This window comes from Nylanderia fulva, unplaced genomic scaffold (assembly GCF_048542155.1).
Source record: "Nylanderia fulva isolate GAGA-0341 unplaced genomic scaffold, ASM4854215v1 Scaffold20, whole genome shotgun sequence".
NCBI classification, from domain to species: domain Eukaryota; kingdom Metazoa; phylum Arthropoda; class Insecta; order Hymenoptera; family Formicidae; genus Nylanderia; species Nylanderia fulva.
In genome coordinates this window covers 3,355,031-3,376,885 of record NW_028190264.1, presented here as the reverse complement: position 1 = coordinate 3,376,885, position 21,855 = coordinate 3,355,031, and the positions used below count along the sequence as shown (strand labels likewise).

The window sequence follows — 21,855 nt, the reverse complement described above, 5'->3', positions numbered from 1 at the left end:
GATATATATTCGAGATACATTCGTGACTGATATACGTTCTATAGAAGCCATTTAATAGCCTTCTTTTCAGTGCTTTGTTGCATTAAGCTCTGACAAATACACTGTATATTTTAACATTAATCAAGATACAGTACTATAAAGGTGTGCTAAAAAATACGATGCAATATATCCGATGCAAATAATTTAATAATTTAATAACAATTAATAATAGTTAAATGAATAAATGATATAAATTAGAGTATTTATAGTAATGATTGCTTACAAAATTTGTGATAATTCAAATAGAAAAGAAAATTTATTTTTCTTCTCCTTAAAAGGCTATCGTCGGATATCTTCAGCTTTGTGAGATTGAATAAAATAGAAACGACGCAGTGTTTTCTATTAACGGTATCGCTGATATTATAATATAGCAAATATGAGTAATCATATTAGCAGAAATGGTCTTGTGAAGTGTTAATCTACTGGATCGTAAATATAATAATAATACACGCGCATATACAGAGGCGAGAAGAAGAAAGTGACGGACGTGTGGAGTGGCTAACATTGTGGCTAGGCTGGTCTTGAATGCCGCGAGAACGATGTATATTAATTTGGGAGAATCACAGAGGATAATTGATGTTTCTATTTTCTTACGGTAGTTGCGAAGCAACTAACATTCGCACCGTCTTCAAGTAAAACGTAAAAGACGATGACGCGCTTTCGCTTTCATATATTATGGACAGAAGAATACTTATAGAATGTAATTGATATAGTTGATTCTCTCTTCACACATCTATCAGCTGGTGGAACAAAAAAAAATAATTATCAACGATTGCCTCTCCCTTACTTTCAAATTCGATCAATTCTAAAATCAACTTAAATAAAAAAAAATTCTATGAGGAATAGTAATTAAATGCCACTGCAGTTTTGCATTATAATTTCATTCTACATTCATGCAACTACGTAGTATGAAATAAAATTAGATACTTTAATCCCGCGAGAATCATTGATTTTCATGTCGCAATTGATTGTGTCAAAACTTAGCGAAATTATCGTAAAATTTCATAGGAATTTTATAGCGATGTGCAGCAACAGCTTTAAATTTAATCGCGAAATTTATGTCAATATAGCGCGAAGCCGGTTTCTCGGAAGAAATCGCATTCACAGTCGCTTTCATTAAATCGAACAGAGGCGTATAATTCGAGCTCGCTCTCGGTATCATCAATGGAAAGAAGACGAGAGGCGAATGGATGAGTTCGCCGGCGCCGGCGGCACACGATGTTATTATTTCTCGGAGCATCGATTCATCTCTCCGCGCGAGGATCGGAGCAGTGGCACGTGCCTAGACGCTCGGTTCATTATCAATGCTGCGGTATTTTCTGCCTCACGCTCAGCTGATCGTCTTTAGCTCGGCTACCAGCTGTATACAATGTTGTGACGGGAATATGAAAGTTGCTCGCAGTAATGAGTAAAGCTTGTATAATCACTTGATGGATTTACGTTATTATAACAACCAAGACGTGTCTTTATATTAAATAATCATTGCTATTAATAATTAATATCTGCGTGTATTTTGTGAACAAATATATTAAAATATTTTACGCAAAAGATTATACAAATAAATTTTTTTTCAGTTTCTATAATCTGTCAAAATTTTCGCGCCACGTGATTCACAAAGTATTATACGAGTGTATTTCAGCAAACTGGGTATAATAGATATACAAATTTTCGAACGTGTATAAGAAAAAAATTTGAGAAGAGGAATCTTTAGAGAGTTGTCTATCGAAGAAGAAAATATAATTCATAATTATTGACAGAACTATACATATACATATCGCGTGATGTGATAGATATCTTGATTATGTGTCCGCGCGTACATACATAATTCACATTATCAAAGCTGCGTTCCTGATCGCGAGCAGATTTCGCGGCGCTCAGCTGACCGTCTTAAAACTTTCGAAGGGGAAAGTTATTTTCACGCGGTTATTTTCACACTCGCACTACACTACAGATCCGGTCTTTACGGTAGCATTACATATCTTCGTTACCCTCTCGTAACTTGCGTGCAAACTCGCAAGTCGATCAGTATTATTTCTGGTATTACGCAAAAATTTATTCGGGCGGATACTATCACTCTTTTATGTATTTGCGTGGAATTCGTCGTTATTCTTCAATTTTTCGTTTTCTCGTTTGGGATCTTCGAATAACTAATAATAAGTTATTTAAATGCACATTTTTTGATGATTGTTTATCATGCGTAGACGATATACATAAACAAATTTAAAAAATACAAATTGAACAGATAATTAAAAAATTCGATTTCTAAGACTAACAAAAAGAAAAGGAGATCAGGTAAATATAAGTGAACTGCTTCTTGCAAATTGTAAAACAACGTAGGAACGTTTTAATTATTTCTTCTCCAAATTTTCGCCGAGTCTCGATCGAAAGTCACGATCGCTTGCATCAACGGTTGCATTATCGTAGATTTCGTGCAACTCCGATGGAGAACATAAATTCAATCGAGCTAGGTAGGTGAAGCCTGCCAGTCTGTCGTCGTTTAATGTTGAAATCCGATGAAACGTTACGCGTGACTCGCCTGGTTGACAAGTGTCAACGGCCCGATTACGAGTTTTAAGCGCGTGTAATCTCGTAAAAGACGCGTGATTTTGCTACGTTACAAATCTCGTACGAAGCACGAACAATCATAATTACTTTATCATCGAATCATTATTTGCTAGTCGATACTCTGCAATTCAATGAGAATAATAATGATTTTAATTAGATAATTAAGGTCGCGCGGTAATTGACGTTATTTCGATAAGCATTTCCACTCTCTAAGGAATAAATGTCAACAGACACATTTTATCATCTGGCAATATATCACTATAATGTATAAACACCGTTGCGCAAACCCCCACCATCTTCGATAGGTTGTTGCATCCATACGACAGTTTCTTTGCATACGAGAAGGTCGATGCACATCAAGTATAATGCCTTGCCTTGCATAAAAAGGTGCGTTACAACGCGATTATTAGGCGCGATGCCAGGGTATTCATTGCAATTTGTCCTGTAATCGCGAAAGACGATCTTACACTTACTATTACATTTCGTGTTAATATATAAAAGACGCCCTTCATTAACAGGTCGTTGCACGAGTATGCGAGTCTTCACCTTGCAATCGCGATACGTGATGGGAGAGAGAAAGAAGGTACTTATTATGCGCTTTGGAACGCGGCCCTTGAAATGTGCAATTCAACGGCATAAGTAATGCAAACGAAAATAAGATTATTGTATCTTCAAATAATAGATAAAAAAGACTGCAAAATAATTATGCTATAGAAGTTATATAAATGTGAAATAATTGTAAGTTATGTAAAAACATAAATAATTTAATCATATATAATTATATATAATTATAGATCATTATTAGATACATATAATTATAATAAATAAATGGCAAAAATGTCTATCATGTCTACTTTGTGTAAGCTTATTTCTGGTTACTCGTTGCGAGAGATGTCGGAAGTTAGAAGCGTATAAAAACTGCGGAAAATCTGCAAGACCGCATTTTATCGAGAATTTAAAATATAATTTACATATAGCATACGCGCTTGGAATTTTGCGTAGTCGAATCGATCGTTGAAAAGATTTCTGAAGATAACAAACACGACGCGGCCTTGCTTACCTTGAGACTTTCCCAGAATGAAAGTAGAACTTCGTCTTTGTTAAGTGCAACACAAGCCCCGATTGTGATGGATATTTCTAGAAATGACGGATGTCTCTCTAGAAATATTTGCCGAATCGCCATTGTGGCGAAATTATTACGCGAAATATTTCCCATTCGTATGTATGCAAACAGTAAACAGAGCGTGGGAACGTGTAATTTTGGTAATCCAAAGGCAGAAGAGAGGATAAAGGCCAGGTTCTGCGAGAATTTATCCTGTGAGAAATCCGACCCGTCCTTGCTTGCGGTATTTCGCAATATCTTTATGGAAGTAAAACAGGAGAAATAGAGATAAAATCGCGATCGCGCATGCAGCCGTTTCTGCAACAATGTGATTTTGGTCGTCATTGCATCAGGCGTTTTTCAACTATGCTCGTACATAAAAGCATCGAGCAATAAAAAAATTGCGAAAAATTTTTAAAATTTCTGGCAAAAGAGTTCTCTTTTTTTCAAGATAAAAATCTACCGAATTACACCTAAAGTATTCGATAATAGGTGCATTTTGCAAACAGAATAAAATTGGTTGTAATAAGAACAAGTAATTTTTTTCTGTTAAAATTAAAATATTAATCTTGAGATATAAGCTAGAAAAATTTATTACGAGCATTGAAGTTTGATATTTTGCTTGGCAAAATACGCAATTAAAGTCTGCATCGTGATTGTTGTGTGCAAATCAATTAAGTTTCTTTACTGTGTTCTCACAATATGCAAAGAGCGATTAATTAGGATTGAGTATGGATTACTATTATATAGCGGAAGTGTGGTTCAAGTCTTCTTTTATGCGTTCAGCAAATATGTACATCGAAAGCCTTTATGTCTAACGAGGAGCGTAATTGGAAAGGTGAAATCAGGAAATTTTATTACGCCGACATTGTACGGGAGTTTTTTACGCGGTCCATAGTAGGTGACGGAATTTAGTATTGGCCTTACTTTATTCCACTCGAATTACCTTACAATAATCTAATTACAGTAATAAGCGCGTCCAATTAAGGTATATATTCTTGCAGGAGTCTATCGTGAATACGCAACGATACTTCACTTTCAGTGAGTTGTTAAGGCGAGCCACGTTTTCTAGAGTAAAAACGAACGTGGACATTCATCGAAAAGGGGGAGAGACGAAAAATTGTATTTACACCCTTTACTTTACACATAGAGAATATAAAGTTTTTACAACTTCTTTCGTTACCACTGCTTATTTAAATAATTTTTTATGAATCGTGAAATATTATAACAATAATTTAAATAACTGATAAAAAGATGACGTCAAACATTCTAACATTACAACTTGATAAATTCATAAAAGTAATTGATGGTAATCGCTGAAGTGTAAAAAGTCGAAGACCCAGATTGGCGCTTACTCGAAAAGTCAATGATTCAAATTTTATGATACTTTGAGAAACTTATTTATATCATTTCATTGAACTTTTGGATTAAAAAAAAAATACTATAAAGCTAAAATTTATTTGATATAATTATGCAAATTAATCTTTAACATTATTTATTAAATTTTTGTTATATTATGAAAATTAGATGAGATCTATGATTTCTGCCTTAAAACGTATCTTGATTGTTAATGAAATAGATATTATATAATGAACATAAAACAGAGCGATGGAATATATATTATATAATTAATATGAAGAATGAGAAATATTATATAATTAATGAAGAAATTGTGCAATGAATGAAATGGAATCTTAGCTTTCGACTCGCGATTTCAAATATCAATACAGTAGTTCTCGACTTTTAAATAATGGACGATCTATTCGCGACAATCATGAATCACATTATCGCTGACTTTGAGAAAAGCGGGTTACGCCGTGATCACTGACGGGTTAATTAGTCATCGTGGCGTCCCATTCACGAATAAAATACAAGACCAACACGCAATCAAAACATGGATGAGACCAAGATCAATCGCAATTCTAGCTCTTTCAATTTGTCTATAAACAAAATAAACATTAAAAATAAAATAATATGAAAAGTAGATCTCTTCTATAAAAAAATAAGCAATAATTTTTCTAGCTTCTGAACGGTACAAAATTTTCTTGCGATCGATCCCGGACTCTTCCATCTCCGACAGACAAAAAAAGGAGTAGAGGACTAGTAAACGCCGAAGCTGATGTCGTGCAGCGGTGGTGCGACTCCCTGAGGCAAAGCGTAGTCCCTGGCGAGCTGGTCCAGGATGCCGTTGCCGCCGTTGGAAGGCTGCGGCTGACTACGACGTTCCTGGTTCGGCACCGGAGCGAACTGCGCTGGTCCCTGATTATAGAGCTGCGAGGGCGGCGCGGGCTCGTCGTAGATCGGACTCTGCTGCACCAGCTGGGACTGTCGCGGCGTCTGGGGTGCAGCTGGGGTGAAGATGGGTGGTTTAGGTAGAGCCGGTCTGCTCGGAGCTACTTGCGCCGGAGCGTAGACGGCCTGGGTGTGCGATTGGGTCGGTGGTGGTGGTTGATAAGCTGGACGCGCGGCTGCCTGTTGCTGCTGCTGCTGCCGTCGCTGTTGCTCCTGATACTCCTGATAAGCCTGCGCCTCGAGAGCCTCCTTGCTGGTGGTCTCGTCGATCAAGGTCGGCGGAGCGACGGTGATGCCATCACCGGCCGGCTGGAAGCCGTATTGATTGGCGCCATACTCGACTATGCGGACCTTCCCGGTGTCGTCGACGAAGCCGTATTTGCCCTTGACGTCGCCGGTCGGCAATTTGGTCTCGATCTTGAAGGAGCCGTCCGCGCCCTCGAAACCGTACGTGTACGAGCCGTCCTCGTTGTGGCGATTGATCTGCTTCAGGATCGCCACTGGGGTTGGCTTCGGATTCGCAGCAGCCGATTGACGAGCCGGCACTTCGTTGCTCGCGTAGCTACGTGGGGTCGGCTGGCTAGGTCGTTGCGTGTCATACTGGGCGTAATCGTCGGCGTAATTAGGATCCGGTTGCTGGTACTGCTGTGCCGACACCGCCAGCAGCGCGACAAGCACTGTTGCTACCTGAAACGTAGAAATGCTGTCAATTTTTCATGGCAGTATTATTATATTTTTAAGTTGTGTCTGGATGTCAATGTGACAAGAAAATAATAGTGCTGCGATTTTTTATAGTTTGTTATTTGCATATTTAACCAGCTTTGATTTTTTTTCAATTCTAATTATTATGTTACAAAAATGATTGTTTAATTATTCAATTTTTAGACTAAATTTTAATTTAGAGTGAAAGAGTTTACAAAAATTATGTACAAATATTGCAGAAATTTTGAGCAAAGATGATCAGATATTTCTTTATCGAATTTGACGTGTCATCGTGATGTCTGTCACTTGCACACAAAAAGAAACGTTAAGGTTTGACGCGAAATAAAACGGAAATTTCTTGGCATAAGTAAGTAATGTCACGAAGTTATGAACCGTTAACCTCATGACAATGCTGTTGTGTCACTATGCGCTGACGTGTGAACTTAACGATATTGTATAGCTGAGGAACTTTAACATGCGCGTTGCGACACAATCGAGAATGGACCGCACACAGCTCGAGAAATTATACCGGATTCTCGAGTCACGGAACTCGCGTTACGAACGTACGCGGATGTCGATATAGAAATGTCAATAAATCAAGTTATTAATCGCGTAATCGCTCACGCGTGACCGCGCCCGATTATGAGACGCGTGCGCGATTCTAAAATTAACAAGAACAAATAATTAATTCAGTCGATCTGCATATTAAGCTTCCTGTAATTCTAAATGGACGAGCGTGAAATGCCGCGATAAAATTGGAATTCAATTAAGCAACTGCGATTTTAATTAAATTAGCTATTAATTAATTATCCGCCTTTCGTATATATACTATTCGCTTACGTTTACGTCCATCATTTATGCCGTGTTATTATGTCTATTTATTATGCTGTTAGCTTATTAAAGTAGGTCTATTCTATTTTTTAAGACACTTATTATTCAATATTATATGTACGCGCAAATATTTGCACTATTAACTTGATTGATTAATTCATAATTTGTATTTGTATTTTATACAATCTTTATGCCCCGTTTCTATTTTTCTTCATGTTCTCGGAAAACTTACAAACTGAAATAGGTTTTTCTTTTTCCTCTATCCCTATATAATTTTTTTTTGCGAGAGAAAAAATACTCGAAATACATAGTATTTTTTTACCGCAGGAAAAAAATCAGAGAGGAAGATGAAAAAGATTAGTTCGTGCCTTGTATGGCGCATCATGCGGTTGATTTGTCATGGTTAACTAATGTTGGTGCAACCGATCTCAACAATTACACATACTTTCCAGCCATCGCACGCGATCGCGCTCGAACATAATGGCGAATTATATAATCCTCTTTCCGCGAGCGATATAAAAATAAATGTGCCTCGATGCTGACGTGTTATAGTCGGTGAAACGTTAATAAATTTTTCCTCGACATGTAGAAGAAAGTAGGAAACAAGATCACACACGAGAGAGTTGCGCAACGCGACCAAGTCTACACGTTTAACGCCATTGATTGCGATCGTTTAATCTTTTACCGTAAATTTAATGTCGATTATCTTGGTGATTACAGAGTCATAAATGACAGAAAAAAATGAAATATTAAATATTAATGAATTGACGCAAGAACTTGAAAGGAATTTCAATGAATTATTAATATTCTTTTCCGACGTAAAAGTCTCCATTTTTTTCTTACATTATTTTTAATTGCAAAAATTTGTATAATTTTGTAATAAAAAGAACTACGATATGCATTTTTATTGCAATAGTTATATATTCATAACATTTTTATAAAATAATTTTTATTCCTAATAACGTAAAAAAATCACAGAGGATAAAACATAAAAAAATAAAAAATCCGCTGAATGAGAAGATAATTGAAAATCAGGATAAAATTTCATCAGAACTTTTCGCGTGTAAATTTTCCAAGCGAATACTTTTGTCAGGCTCACAATATGGATATGCACTGATCACAGTCACAATCACATCACACGCGATTTCCGCTTTTTTTTTTTTTGGCGCGATTGAGGAAGACTACGTCCGGAAGAGTAGAAGGACAACGTCAGTGATGCTGATGAGATGCACTCAGATACGTACCGTCGCGAGGGTGTGCATCATGTTTCCCCGCGGTCGGTGGTAGTGTTAGTGTGTGTGAATATAAGTAGACAGCGAGGCTAGAGTACCGGCGATTGCTCGGACTGAGGCCCTCATATACCTTACTGGATTCCCTCTCTCTCTCTCTCTGCTCTCCTGTTAGCTCCGGGGGACTTTCACTATCTATTCGTACTCCTGTACGTATATACGGTCGCCTTGTCTCGTTACACCTTATATCCCCTAAATATTCCCCACCAGCTTGTCCTGGTTTCTCGGGAATCTGGAAAATCGTCGCTCGGTTGATTGATCCGCGTTGTTCGACAACGCGGATAGAATTTCGCCATTAATCCTTGCAAGCTGTCCATCGATACTACAAAGGAATATTGTTTCCATCAGCTTTTCTGTGCGAATAAAAAACTGAGACTGTTTCAAGAATCGATGTGACAGGCTTGGAAAGATTTCTTTAGCCTGATAATATTTTTCTGCGATGAACGCGAGCACACTTTACGTATAAATTAGCAGCCCCGACGTCGATCATGTAACCCGTTTGGATGAAAAATTGGATCGGTTTTATGGAACTGGTGTGCCGAGTTTCTAAGGTGAGATATTATGTAAAACTGGCGACACGGGGATTGGGGGCACGAAAGAGAAACGGCAAGAGCACCGTTTCGAATAATTTTGACAAGTGCGCTCGTTCTTATTTTTTGCCTCGCCGTTCACTGTCGAGGTATAATAATATATTAAAAAACAAGCTACTTTATCAACGCCGCGTCGTTGATTGATTTGTCGGAACAATTTTAAATCCAGTTTTGACGGGTTCTACAACTCCTGTATCACGTATGTTAATGTAAGCCGTTTCGGAGCACATATGTTTTCGTTTATACGAATCCGAAATTAATCTGCTTTATGAATTAAATATTTTACTCGCGCCCGTTTTTAGAAACTAAATATTTAAGATTACAGCGATAAGAAATTATTTGCTGTAAAATAAATATTAGTTTGACATTAAAATATATTACTTAAGAATTATCTCCTATTTTATTTAAGAATTACATCTAATTTGAGAGCAAATATTATTGCAATACTTCTGGTAATTTCTTTATCAACGTGTATAATCAAATGTATATTTCTTAATAAGTAAGCTCGTAAGACTTCTGTTAAGAGATAAAATTAGTATTTATCAAACAGTCGATCTCTTATTATATGTGAGTTTCATGCTTAACGATATCAGTTATTAAACTTAATAAGGAAGCGTAAGTTTTTTTACTGATTATGCTATATTGAAAGTACTTTCCATCAAAATCTTTCTGCAAGCGCGTAATTTATACAAGACCGTCCTCATTGAAGACTCAAGTATAATTGACCGCGATTCGAAGCGTTCGAGTTTACATAATAGCAATCTTAACAATAACGTTCTACCCCTCGACACGTACTTTCTTGTTCAAGTAGTAAGTCTCTTGAAAGAGAGAAAGTGTCATTACATATAAGTTCGATTTGATTTATACGCACATTTCCGATTGAAAATTAAAAAATTCCATTATATCTATTTTTGCATGAAATTTCGCGCAGTCTTTAAGGATATTACGGCACTGGGTCTCAAAATATGATGGCGTGACTCCCATTCTCCTTGAAACTGACCGAATGCAAGGTTGAGCGGCGATTCGGTAAAATGGAATACGGCCTTTGCATACTGGCCGATCACTCGTGTTTTCACCCGAGTTTGCGAAACGCGCTGCGGATCGCCTATGGGTTCCGCCTATGAAATTATGCCGATGGATCGACATTTTGCAACTTTCTATCGGCATGTTAGACAGTCGGTCGATCGATATTGCTTCTTATTTCGTCAGCTGATTTTTCCCGTCACGTTAATTAATATATATATCTATAATATGTCAACACGTCAACGCTGTTCTGTATTCGATTTCATATTTTATAAGTTTTATAATTTTGTTACATTAATTTTATAATTAAATTACTTATACGAGATACACGACAGATGTGCGAAATGTGAAATATGAATTTGTAAAGTGTGAATATGTATCGTGTAAATAAAAAAAATAAATAAATAAAATAAAAATGAAGAAAGAGGAGCAAGGAAGCTTTTTATTTCCCATGTTTGTAACGCAATTATGTCCTCAAGGCCTCAAAGACGATTACGTCGATGCAGTTTGACGAAGACTTCCACGGGGCGTACCTCGCGATTAAGACCGACGATGATTGCGAACGACCCAGATTATGCCTGCATTCACAATTTCGTTCCGCCAAAGATCTATCTTGTGGCATGCTCCAATGCCACTCGGTGAAAGGGAGCTCAAGATCGGTCAATTTTGTGTGACCATCGAAAAAATTGTATAATCGTCGATCCTATAATGAATCAATTAGCTTAATCACTAGTCTTAGTTAGGTAAAATGATCTAATCTCCCGGGTTGTATTAACGATACGATGTCTTAGCTTCAAAGTCTCGTCGAATTAATCGTCGATCAATCGACTAAAATGATTTCGATCAATGCCGATTGTTTGATTAAAAAAGCAGTGACGTATATATTTAAAACTAAATACTAGCATCACTGAAATACTGATAAGAAATTTCAGATGCTATTTTTAATTAAATATTTTTCACAGAAATTTAACAAAGAACAAATTAATGCATTATTTATAAGAATCTCTTCAAAATGTTAATTAAATTCTTAATTATTTTATGAAAGATCAAATGGATCTCGTTGTAATTTTTTTTAATTTGAAAAATCAGCATTCACATTTATTAATGTATTTTATATTTATTAATATAAATCATTTAAATTAATTCCTCAACATGTGATCAAAGAGTATCCAGGAATATTGTCTAACAATAAGATGTCGCTTCTTTCATCTATATGAGCCTAGCACTCTAATAAAGTTCGATAACAATTTTTTCCGAATTTCGAAATGCGATTTTTTATCGATTTTTCTATATCTCCGCAGCTTCATCCGAGATTAATGTTACGACGCTTTCTATTTTTATGCAATAGTCAAAAGCAATTGCTTGTATCTAACAACTCGATCACATCATTTGCGGCAATTGGAATTCCGATCTGCAAAAACTCGATAATGTGGTTGGTGCTTACTGTAAGAAAAGGTGATGTGATTAGCGCCGGGATTATTTAAAAAGAGTCATTCTCTGTCGTCGCGGCACGTGAGCATGTTTGGAGAAAAACCAATATGGGTTTGTTACGTACAAGTCTGCCTTCATCTTATTTACGTTTTGCATGTAATTTCAACCTATTACATTTATTATATCTTCTGTGATGTAAGCTTAATATTGAAAAAAGTGTGGTATTGAAAGTGTAATATATAGAAAATCATTCGTTAAATAATATCAATAATTATTTTTTTTGTATCGAAATGTGTGTTGTAGAAAAAGAATTATCTCAAAAATAAAATTAAATCGTGATAATTTATTATGTCATCAATATGTAATTTTATAAAGTTAACAAGCTACTCAATATAAAAAATTAAAAATGATATAGTTTATAATAAATTTCAGAACATAAGTATCGTTACCCACGTTAATTAACTAGTCTTATGTATATTTTTTAACGTGAGAAATGGGCGTGTACCAAGATGTTGTGTTCTGACTCATTATAATTAATTGTAATTGATTAAAGGTCGCATGTGCGAATTGCGTGAATAATAATCAACAACGGTACGTGTAAATGACGAAACGGATATTTATAAATATATATATATATATATATATATATATATATATATTCTCTTTTATTCATCTTCTCACGTATCTCGCACGAACGTATAACATATTTTCAGCAAATTAAAACACTGAGGAAATAAAATGTGAAAATTCGAAACGTTGAAAACCGAGTTATTTTAATGCGATGTCGTATTATGTTTTAATGAGAGATACGGATGACTTTTTCGCGACGAACTTAGCGAATCGAGTCGTTTTATAATTACTTGGTTACAACCAAAAAAAAAAGAAGAAAGCTATACGTGTTCATTACGCCGGTAAAGGAAAGCAAGTTTTGCCGACATCTGGCGCACCACGCCTTGCATCAGAATGTCTCGAGAGTGAACGCGGATACTATGTGTACGCGTATCGCATCGTGATAAAATGCATATAAAAGACGAGGAAATGAAAACTCACTCGTTATCAAAGTCAACAAACTATTATGCTATCATATCTGCATTTTTCCAAAAGACTGCCATTTTAAAATATCATTACGAGATGTATATGAAATTTATATGCACTCGCAGTGCATTACGCTATCTACTTTATGCAATATTAGCTAAAATATTTTAACGATATGAACAACAAATTGACTTAATTTTTTCCAAATGTTATATACGCGTGTATTTTTATTTTAATCACGTTTTTAATCATTCCACAAATTTTTGTATTTTAATAATTGATACGATTCTGATCGATTTGTGAAGAAATTCGAAAGTAAAAAGTGCTGAGAAAGAGAATAAAATATTTTTTTCTCGTACGGATAGCTTGATACACATGTGCTCGATTGGACAGCAGGCACTTGATCGCGCAACAAGATCGTGGATTATATTGTGAAAGGTGGACTTGGGCGGTGGTCCACGACACTCTCCACGTATCAGGTATGCGTAACGCGTAATCCTCGTACGTGCAGTTTAGGATCTTAGATTAGATGCTGAAACATGACAGTGGCACGAGCCAAGAGTTTTTGATATCCACGCAAAAAATTGATGAAATACAGAAAGTTATCCTCATTGATCATACAAAAAATAAAAGGATGATACATGGTAACTTATTTTATTAAATATATTGTATCTCTCATATATACAAAGTTTGTTTTTATTTTTATATTTTAATTAATATTTCCAAGCATTTTTATGATATCACTTCCGTCAATAATTAACAGTGTTGTAATTAAAAGTTTCAAATTTTATAATTTTATACACAAATGCGAAACATATCTTCCTATAATGATAAAATATTGTTATGATGAATGTTAGAATCGATGAACAATTTTTAAGAAATTAAAAAAAAATTCTTTCCAAAAATACTGATAAAAAAAGATTATAGTATCTGTTGATGATTCGATTCGTCACAATGCAAATTTTTATTAAGCGCACATTCTGGAAAAAACCAATTGCGAAGGTAGCTCGTACGGGTGTCTTTAAGTGTTACACAACGATAAAATTCTTGGGTGTGTCAAGTATAGCCCGACGGCGTTCCTTGTATGCGGGGGAAAAAATGTTAACTGCATTTTCAACTGTATTAAATAGGATAATCTCTAGGAAGTTCGATCATGACGCTGTATGCACCTGGCATATGCAACTGGAATTTATTGCCAAGTACTTACGTTGCAATTAAAGATTATTCGGTTATATATATATTGCTCAATTTCATTACAAGGCCGTCCAAAAACCGTTCAATGACGTGTTCTTCGAATCGTCAAATCCGTTATTGATCTTATAGATTGCACTGCATCTTATTTACTGGTTTGCCTCGCTTAATATTGCGTTGCATGATATATGTATTCGCGTGTCATACATGACATGTTTAAAAATATAAATTGCAATATCGATCTGTTGACGAATCTCAAGTTATCAAATACAACTTATGTGAAAAAATGCTAGAAGGCTTTTAGTACATAACTACAAATGCAAATGCATAAATCAATTTCGTGCTGATGTGTCATTGCAAATGAAAGAAAGAAAAAATAGACATGTACAAGTTGAAATAAAAAATAAGTAGATTATGTGTAAAAGAGTTATAATTTTTTCAATTAAGAGTGATGGAAACTCTTGAAGTAAAAGAGGTAGAGGAAACGTCAAAAAAATAGAGGTAGAAAATATTGTCTCATTCGAAACTCTCGCTAGGATGAAAGATAAGTACAACCCAAAATACAATTAAACTATCATAAATATCTACTAATGCAACTGTGCCATTATCGCTATCGTCTATCGCTAAATTAACATGAAAAATTAGTTTGTCACCGAAATTCGGACGATAATATTAATTAATTACATATATGTAATAATTAAATGAACCTTTACACTAACTAATTACTAACAAAATATCGATAAATAATGACGTATGTACACACAACACGATTCTCTCTTTCTCTTACTTTTTCCTTCTTATCGTTTGTAATTAACTGTGTAAGACGCTAAACCGGCCTGAACGTCGACATTAGTCGCGGAGTGTCCTTGGGGACTGGCTGGAATCGCAGGTGAAGGATACGCGGGTTGTAACTGCTGACCTTGATACTGCGGTTGATACTGGGATCGATACTGTGGTCGATATTGTGGCTGGAATCGCGCCGGATTTATCGTCGCCGGCTGATAATTGACAGGCGCTTTATACCTGAAAAGTTAAGAAATTAGGTTAATCGACTCGATTCTTTCCATTCCCGTTAAAGCCGTGAAGGCGCGACCGATTCCCCGTCAAGTTGAGCAAGTCACGATCTTGGTACTTTCGAGTAATTCACTTGACATTTAGTTCTCTCCTTGCGCTCTTCACGCGGCGAGTTGATCCTCCCGCGTGCATTTTAATCCGAGCGATATAAACATTGATTTTTTTATCTTCTCTTTTGGAATAAAAAATTGTTTAAAGATACAGAAAAATAATTCTCTACTCAAATTTTTTGACAAAAGACACTAGATTCTCTTAAATTTAAAATAAACTATAAATTCTTACGTATATATGTATTTTAATAGTAAAAATTCATAATTAAAGTAGTGCTTGAAAAATTTCAAGTAATTCACTTGACATTTAGTTATCCTCTTGCGCGGCGAGTTAATCCGATCGACATAAATATTGATTAAATTTGATAATCCTTTTGGGATAAAAAATTTTTTGAAGCTACAGAAAACTAATTCTTTACTCAATTATTTTGATAGACGACACTAGAGTATCTTAACTTTAAAATAAGCTATACTATAAACTCTTATGTATATATTTTAATAATAAAAATTAATAATTAAAGTTGTGTTTGAAAATGTGAAATCTGTGCTAAAGTTTATCGCAAATATGCTCACCTCTGTTGATTGTAAGGCTTCGGAATCGGAGCTGACGCGATCTGCTGATTGTAGACGATCGGTGGCTGCCTGTGTTTAGGCGCATTCTCGTAACGTTCTCCGTTGGTGTATCGCGGATCGGTGTGATAGATGGACGGGTCTTCGCGGTACTGTCCGTCATCCTCAGGCTCGTTCCCGACGCCGGAGATGCTGTTGCCGGTCAAGGTCGGCGGGGGCACGTTTATCCCAGGACCAACCGGTTCGAAGCCGCGCCTGGACGCGCCGTACTCGATCTCGCGCAAATTACCGGAGTCGTCCAGGAAGCCGTATTTGCCATAAACCTCGCCGGTCGGATACTTGGATTCGATCTTGTACGAACCATCTGCCGCCTCGAAACCGTAACTGTAGCTACCGTCCTCGTTGTGTCTGCCGAAAAACACAAATGCCACTTATAAATGCTAATTTTACTCCGAAATGTCGATCTTCTCATTTATTAAAGAGCACTTAATAAAAATATAATATAAACTGATAAAATAAAAAATTATGAAAAAAATATATTATTATTTGATGTAATCAAATATAATTGTTGCAACGAAGGAATTCGATGATGCATTCGTTGCATTGTCACTTTCATGCAATTACATAATCTATGGCACTTACTTGTTGATTTGTTTCAAGATAGGTACTGGGGTAGTCGCATGATACGGTTGATTGTGTTGGGCGACCGCAAGGCCGAGGCAAAACAAGAGAAACAGCACCTGGTGACATGAATTTGCATAAAAACTTTTGGCATTCGGATCACTTTCTAATGGCCTCGCATTCTCGAGGAAAGCCGGAATGACGCGATGATGTCACGCTCTTCTGTTATTATCGAACAATAATCTTTACATATTTCCACTTTTCTAAAGAGCAAATGAGTTACATTAATTATTACGTGTGGACAGTTATTGCGAGATTTTTTTTTTATCAAGAAGCTGCGTTTAAAAATATCTACAGTTTTATAATATATATCGTTTAATATCGATAAAATTTACACATACAAACATCGCGCGTTTATATATATAAACATTATAATAAAATTAATATGATATGATTTTTATAAGATTATATATCTTTTATTTATTCGCCGAATAAAGGATTTTTAATTTGATAAAAACTGCAGTGAAGAAATTTCTCACATGTTATACATATTATACACACATTACACTAATTAATACACGTCGTAGCACCGCGTGACATTAACATTGTGAACAAGCGAAACATAGACGAGAGAGAAATAAAAAAAAATGACAATACTCACGGGAGGACGCATGTCTGGTAGTTGATGAGGCAGAAGTGATTGTGTAGGATCGCGTTATAACGCCGAGCGAGTCTACTTATATAGGCCTCCTTCGGGAGCGGCGAGACCCGCCCATGGGCCCGACCTCCGCCTCAACCTCAGCACCGATCTTAGTACGCGGATTCGCCATACAAAGAGATTGAAAATTTCTATTGCATCTCTTTTAGCTTCCAATTTTCACTACGCATTGTGACGCAATATCTCGTGCGCCGCGTAATACCGTAATACCGGTAGCGAATGACGAATCGATGATTATTCAATTAATGTTGTGATAGGCGCAGTACAATCGTACAATAATCACATATTTAAATTGCTATGTAAGATGATTCTCAGAGTTGCTGCTCGCTCTTTCTAACTTTCGAATATGTTAATATATTGAAATACGTAAACTAAACAAGTTCGCGCTTATTGCGCTGCCTTTGCGATATTATCATATATTACCATTAGTTGTTTCTTATGTCAATTATATATTTGTGCTTCTTTGAAAGTTTTCTTTGTTCTCGGTAACAAATTTTTAACTCTTTTGTCGTGCAAATATAAATAGCATTCTGATACTGTTAAACAATGAAACTTTACATTTGCGCTTATTATTGATATTAATGATTGGTATAACGAGACAACGATGGAAGATTGTATTTTATTATAATAATTTTGCGCTATTATATTTTTCTCAGGATACGAAGAATTTAAAGATGCGAAAGTACGTATTACCTTGTAGGATGCATATTGCGAGATTGATGATAAGTAACTCTACCTCGACATTGCTTAAATGACATGCAAGTATAACCCACCGTTGATCGAGGGAAGCCCTTGACCACGTAAAATGCCCTTGATTTTCAGAAATGTGGTTTTGCAATATAAGACCCTCTCGTGTATTTTCATTTCAAGGATGTCTGCATTTGCAAGATATATTTTTCGGAGATTTCAATTCAGAGATTTCAATGCTAAGTACTCATTCGATGCAAAAAGATAGCAATACAGTAATTAGTGAATTACTATTCGCTATAGAACTTTTTAATTACTATTTGTTGATTTGGCATTTAAACGTAATATTAAATATCCGTCGACAAAATAGCATACAACATATTGGAAAAATAAAATTTTGCTACTAAAAATCTATTTTTTTTTAAATATTGCATAGGTTATTTACCCCAAAATTTATTTTAATTTTTCTATATTATAATAATTCTATATAATAATAAATTATTTTTAATGTACTAATTATTTTTTTTCACCTTTTTAAACATGGGTATTTTTAACAGATGGATGATAATGAACCGAATCTTTTCAGCATTATTGCGAAAAGGAGATTATCGTAGCGATAATCTCTAAAGTCATTTTCCATTATCGTAATAATAATCTCAAAATCGGAAAATGAGATTATTGTAGCGATTTCACATTTTGTGATGCACAATCATATAAAAGCGATGAGAATCGCTTATGTAATTATACGAATCGTCAGGTTAAATCAAAACTTTCCCGATCATATAAGAGAAGAGAACTTCTTGACATTTAGCGTGGCAGTAATAAGGGAATATCGCAGTGAAATATAGTGAAGCGTCCCGCTTGTTTTCCATCTTGCAACAAACAGAATTTTATGGCGTGAGAATCTTATGGCGTGAAAATAATAACATCGATTGCACTAATAAATAATCGCTATGTAATTATCTCATTTTTAATAACGCTACTATAAATTTAAATGAATAATAATTATTGAATTTAGAGCAAAATTTTATAAAAATATCTCTTACTTTTTAGAAATATTATTTATTTAACATTGTTTTATTAATATATATATATATATATATATATATATATATATATATATATAAATAGTGTTGCTTTCTCAAATACATAATGTCAGTTTTTTAAGTTATTAAATTTAACAATAAAAACAGATGCATTAAAAAATTTCTTTCGAGCAAGTTATCGTCAGGAAATATTACGATTGCATTGTTTCTTGCGGAACATAACGGTGAAAGTACGCAGAGGACAGTGCTACGGAATTTACATTCGAGCAATGACAAACAAAGCAGACAGAATTCCGTCGCAATTGAGTGACAGCCGTAACTAGAGAGTTTATTGCCCGTCTCATTGATCGCATGTGACACTCGTTATCTTTATGCAACGTGGATGCGTGTGTCGTAAGATATAATTCTTACGCGACAGCTCTCGCCACGTGAGTGGCCATGTCGATGAAGACAATGAATATCCGCTTTTCACGAAATCCTGCGAATCGATGCGGCAATTCCGAGACCGAAAACAATTTTAATTCCATCGAGCTTTTCGCTCGCAACACCGATCGATTACGTACAACTATTTCTTAACATTATATAAGTGCGACTAGTTAGTTTTGCGTTGTTCTCCCGCAATTATAATGTCATCAAAAAATGTTGTTAAGTATTTTTACAATGTCCATATTTCATGAAAAGAAATTCTGTTATTTGAATAATGATAATAATCAGTATGTATAATATGTAATTAATAGAAGATAAAAATGTAAGTCTGATTCAATTATTATATAATAACCGGCAATTTTCGTGAGTATGAAAGTGGAAATAAATGGTTGTGTATCGATGAAATCCGCGAACGGTAGATGCATTATATTGCTGCTGTATATTCGACCGCGAATATTTTTCGTATATTTTAGTCGATGAAAGGGAACGAAGTTCACCATCAGCCCGTGAGGTACCGGCACTGCGATGCAGAACGAACTCCCAACCTTAGACTTTCATCTTGACTTTGCTGTATAAGGCCTGTCAATCGATAGGCTCGAACTCAATTTATATTTGTCAAATAAAAAATAAGCATCTTGATGTTCTAAAAAAATTATTAAAATTTTGTCACGTTAAACTAGTAATGAATTAGTGAAAAACACTTTTAATATGTGATTCTATATAAACTTACTCTAAAAAAGCGATACACTTAAAATTTGGAAAAAATCACCAAATTTCAAATTACGATAATTTCGTAAATAATAAAGATAGAAACGTTTCTAAAAAATGAGAATAAATCTTAGAATCTCTACTTTAAGAATCTATTTATTTCAATGTAGCGAGATAAATTTATTAAAAATAACGAATGATAAAACGAAAACATGCAAAATTGAAAAATAATGGTCCGAGTTTTCAACGCACATGACGTGAGCCAAATGTCGCAACTAAATGGGATAAAAAGCACATGATAACACAAAGTCTCCTCTTTAAAATGCTTTTTTATTCATCTCGATACGATGATTTTTCACCTAGATATTCGCATTTGAGTAAAAAGGCAGCTTTTTACTTTAAACGCAAATAACTCTGCGAAAAATCATCGTATCGAGATGAATAAAAAAGCATTTTAAAGAGGAGACTTTGTGTTATCATGTGCTTTTTATCCCATTTAGTTGCGACATTTGACTCACGTCATGTACGTTGAAAACTCGGACCATTATTTTTCAATTTTGCATGTTTTCGTTTTATCATTCGTCATTTTTAATAAATTTATCTCGCTACATTGAAATAAATAGATTCTTAAAGTAGAGATTCTAAGATTTATTCTCATTTTTTAGAAACGTTTCTATCTTTATTATTTACGAAGTTATCGTCATTTGAAATTTGGTGATTTTTTTCTAAGTGTGCGCGCGCTTTGCGATATTTTAATTATTTTAAATAATTTTAAAAAAAGAGCGCTTCAAATATTTTTTATAATATTTTTGGATTTGTCTGGTATTTAAAGATCTGAGAAATCTTCTTAATTTTTGTTTCTGCGATTGATACAATTATAACTCCAATCATTTCAGAAACTATTATTTTTAATCTGCATTTTTTGTTCTCGTCGATAGTCTACCCGCTGATGAAAATGACAGCGCACGTGCTCGTACGTTAATATCTGCTCGTTTCTCCACATTTTTAATTCGCAAACCTTGATTACCTAGTCTTTCTGGGATATTTTTCATGCACCCGCTGCGCGCCGAGTATGATATACGAAATTGAAGCGTCACATAAAACAGATTAAGCTGACGCATAATGAAAGGGCAATTATCATCCGTACATGCATTCCGTTTATTTTATCATCGCATATCATATGCATCTTGCATACCTCTTATTCCGAGCGCAATAAGCGTCAGCTTGTCATCGCGTTAAAAACTTAAAACGACTCAGGTATGCGGCTCTGTCGGTGCACTTTGGCATATGCATTTCGTTTCGAATGAAAAAAGGGAGGTGTCCGGCCGAATGGCTGGAGGAAAAAGAATGGTTCAATAAATACATTTTCGCTCAAGACATTTGATTCTCTTGCTTGACAGCTCGCGAATTATTTCCGCGAATGAAAAACCGTCTGTGCTAAATTATCTTTTGTTTTCGTAATTTGTTGCAACTGCCACCGTTCTCTTGCTCTCATATCTTGCCTATTACGTTCTGATAATTCAAACTCGACTAATGTAATTTACGACACCAGAGAAAATAAATCGCGATAGCGAGTGGTCAGCAAAAATTTTCTTTGAAATATCGCTTTGATAAAAAATACAATGAGAAAGAAATGATTAAAAAAAATTGTGTTATCTTCTGCATTAAATTCAAGCTATATATAATTAATAAATGCGTGCGGAAAATTTTTCGTTCTGTTATAATAATAGAATTAATGCGACAGAGGTCTTCAAGCGTGACATTCTTTTCTAAATAATTAAAAATCCGCATAATTTCTCACGTGAGGTCGAAAGAGAGATGATAGCCCCCGGACTTGATTATTACGGGAGTTTCAATCACAGTGC

At 35.1% G+C, this 21,855-nt stretch overlaps 2 protein-coding genes across 2 annotated transcripts; both read right to left on the bottom strand.

The window, feature by feature from the left end:
• Positions 1 to 4,461: 4,461 nt before the first annotated feature.
• On the bottom strand, positions 4,462 to 8,868 carry Cpr97Ea (cuticular protein 97Ea). The gene is made up of 2 exons (XM_029319951.2): positions 8,776 to 8,868; positions 4,462 to 6,685 (listed from the first exon to the last, which is right to left on the bottom strand). Exons 1-2 carry the CDS (start codon positions 8,794 to 8,796, stop codon positions 5,807 to 5,809), a joined length of 900 nt encoding a protein of 299 aa, XP_029175784.2. The 5' UTR covers positions 8,797 to 8,868; the 3' UTR covers positions 4,462 to 5,806.
• A 4,737-nt stretch (positions 8,869 to 13,605) lies between these two features.
• CPR27 (cuticular protein 27) lies at positions 13,606 to 17,145 on the bottom strand. Its single transcript, XM_029319912.2, has 4 exons — positions 17,067 to 17,145; positions 16,427 to 16,524; positions 15,788 to 16,192; positions 13,606 to 15,113 (listed from the first exon to the last, which is right to left on the bottom strand). Exons 1-4 carry the CDS (start codon positions 17,076 to 17,078, stop codon positions 14,888 to 14,890), a joined length of 741 nt encoding a protein of 246 aa, XP_029175745.1. The 5' UTR covers positions 17,079 to 17,145; the 3' UTR covers positions 13,606 to 14,887.
• Between the last annotated feature and the right edge of the window lie 4,710 nt (positions 17,146 to 21,855).

Coding starts and splice junctions, on each gene's coding strand:
- Cpr97Ea (XM_029319951.2), bottom strand. CDS start 8,796: ATGATGCACACCCTCGCGACG. Junction 6,686..8,775: donor TGATGCACACCCTCGCGACG/GTACGTATCTGA, acceptor TCTACGTTTCAG/GTAGCAACAGTGCTTGTCGC.
- CPR27 (XM_029319912.2), bottom strand. Junction 16,193..16,426: donor ATCTTGAAACAAATCAACAA/GTAAGTGCCATA, acceptor GTTTTTCGGCAG/ACACAACGAGGACGGTAGCT. Junction 15,114..15,787: donor AAGCCTTACAATCAACAGAG/GTGAGCATATTT, acceptor TTAACTTTTCAG/GTATAAAGCGCCTGTCAATT.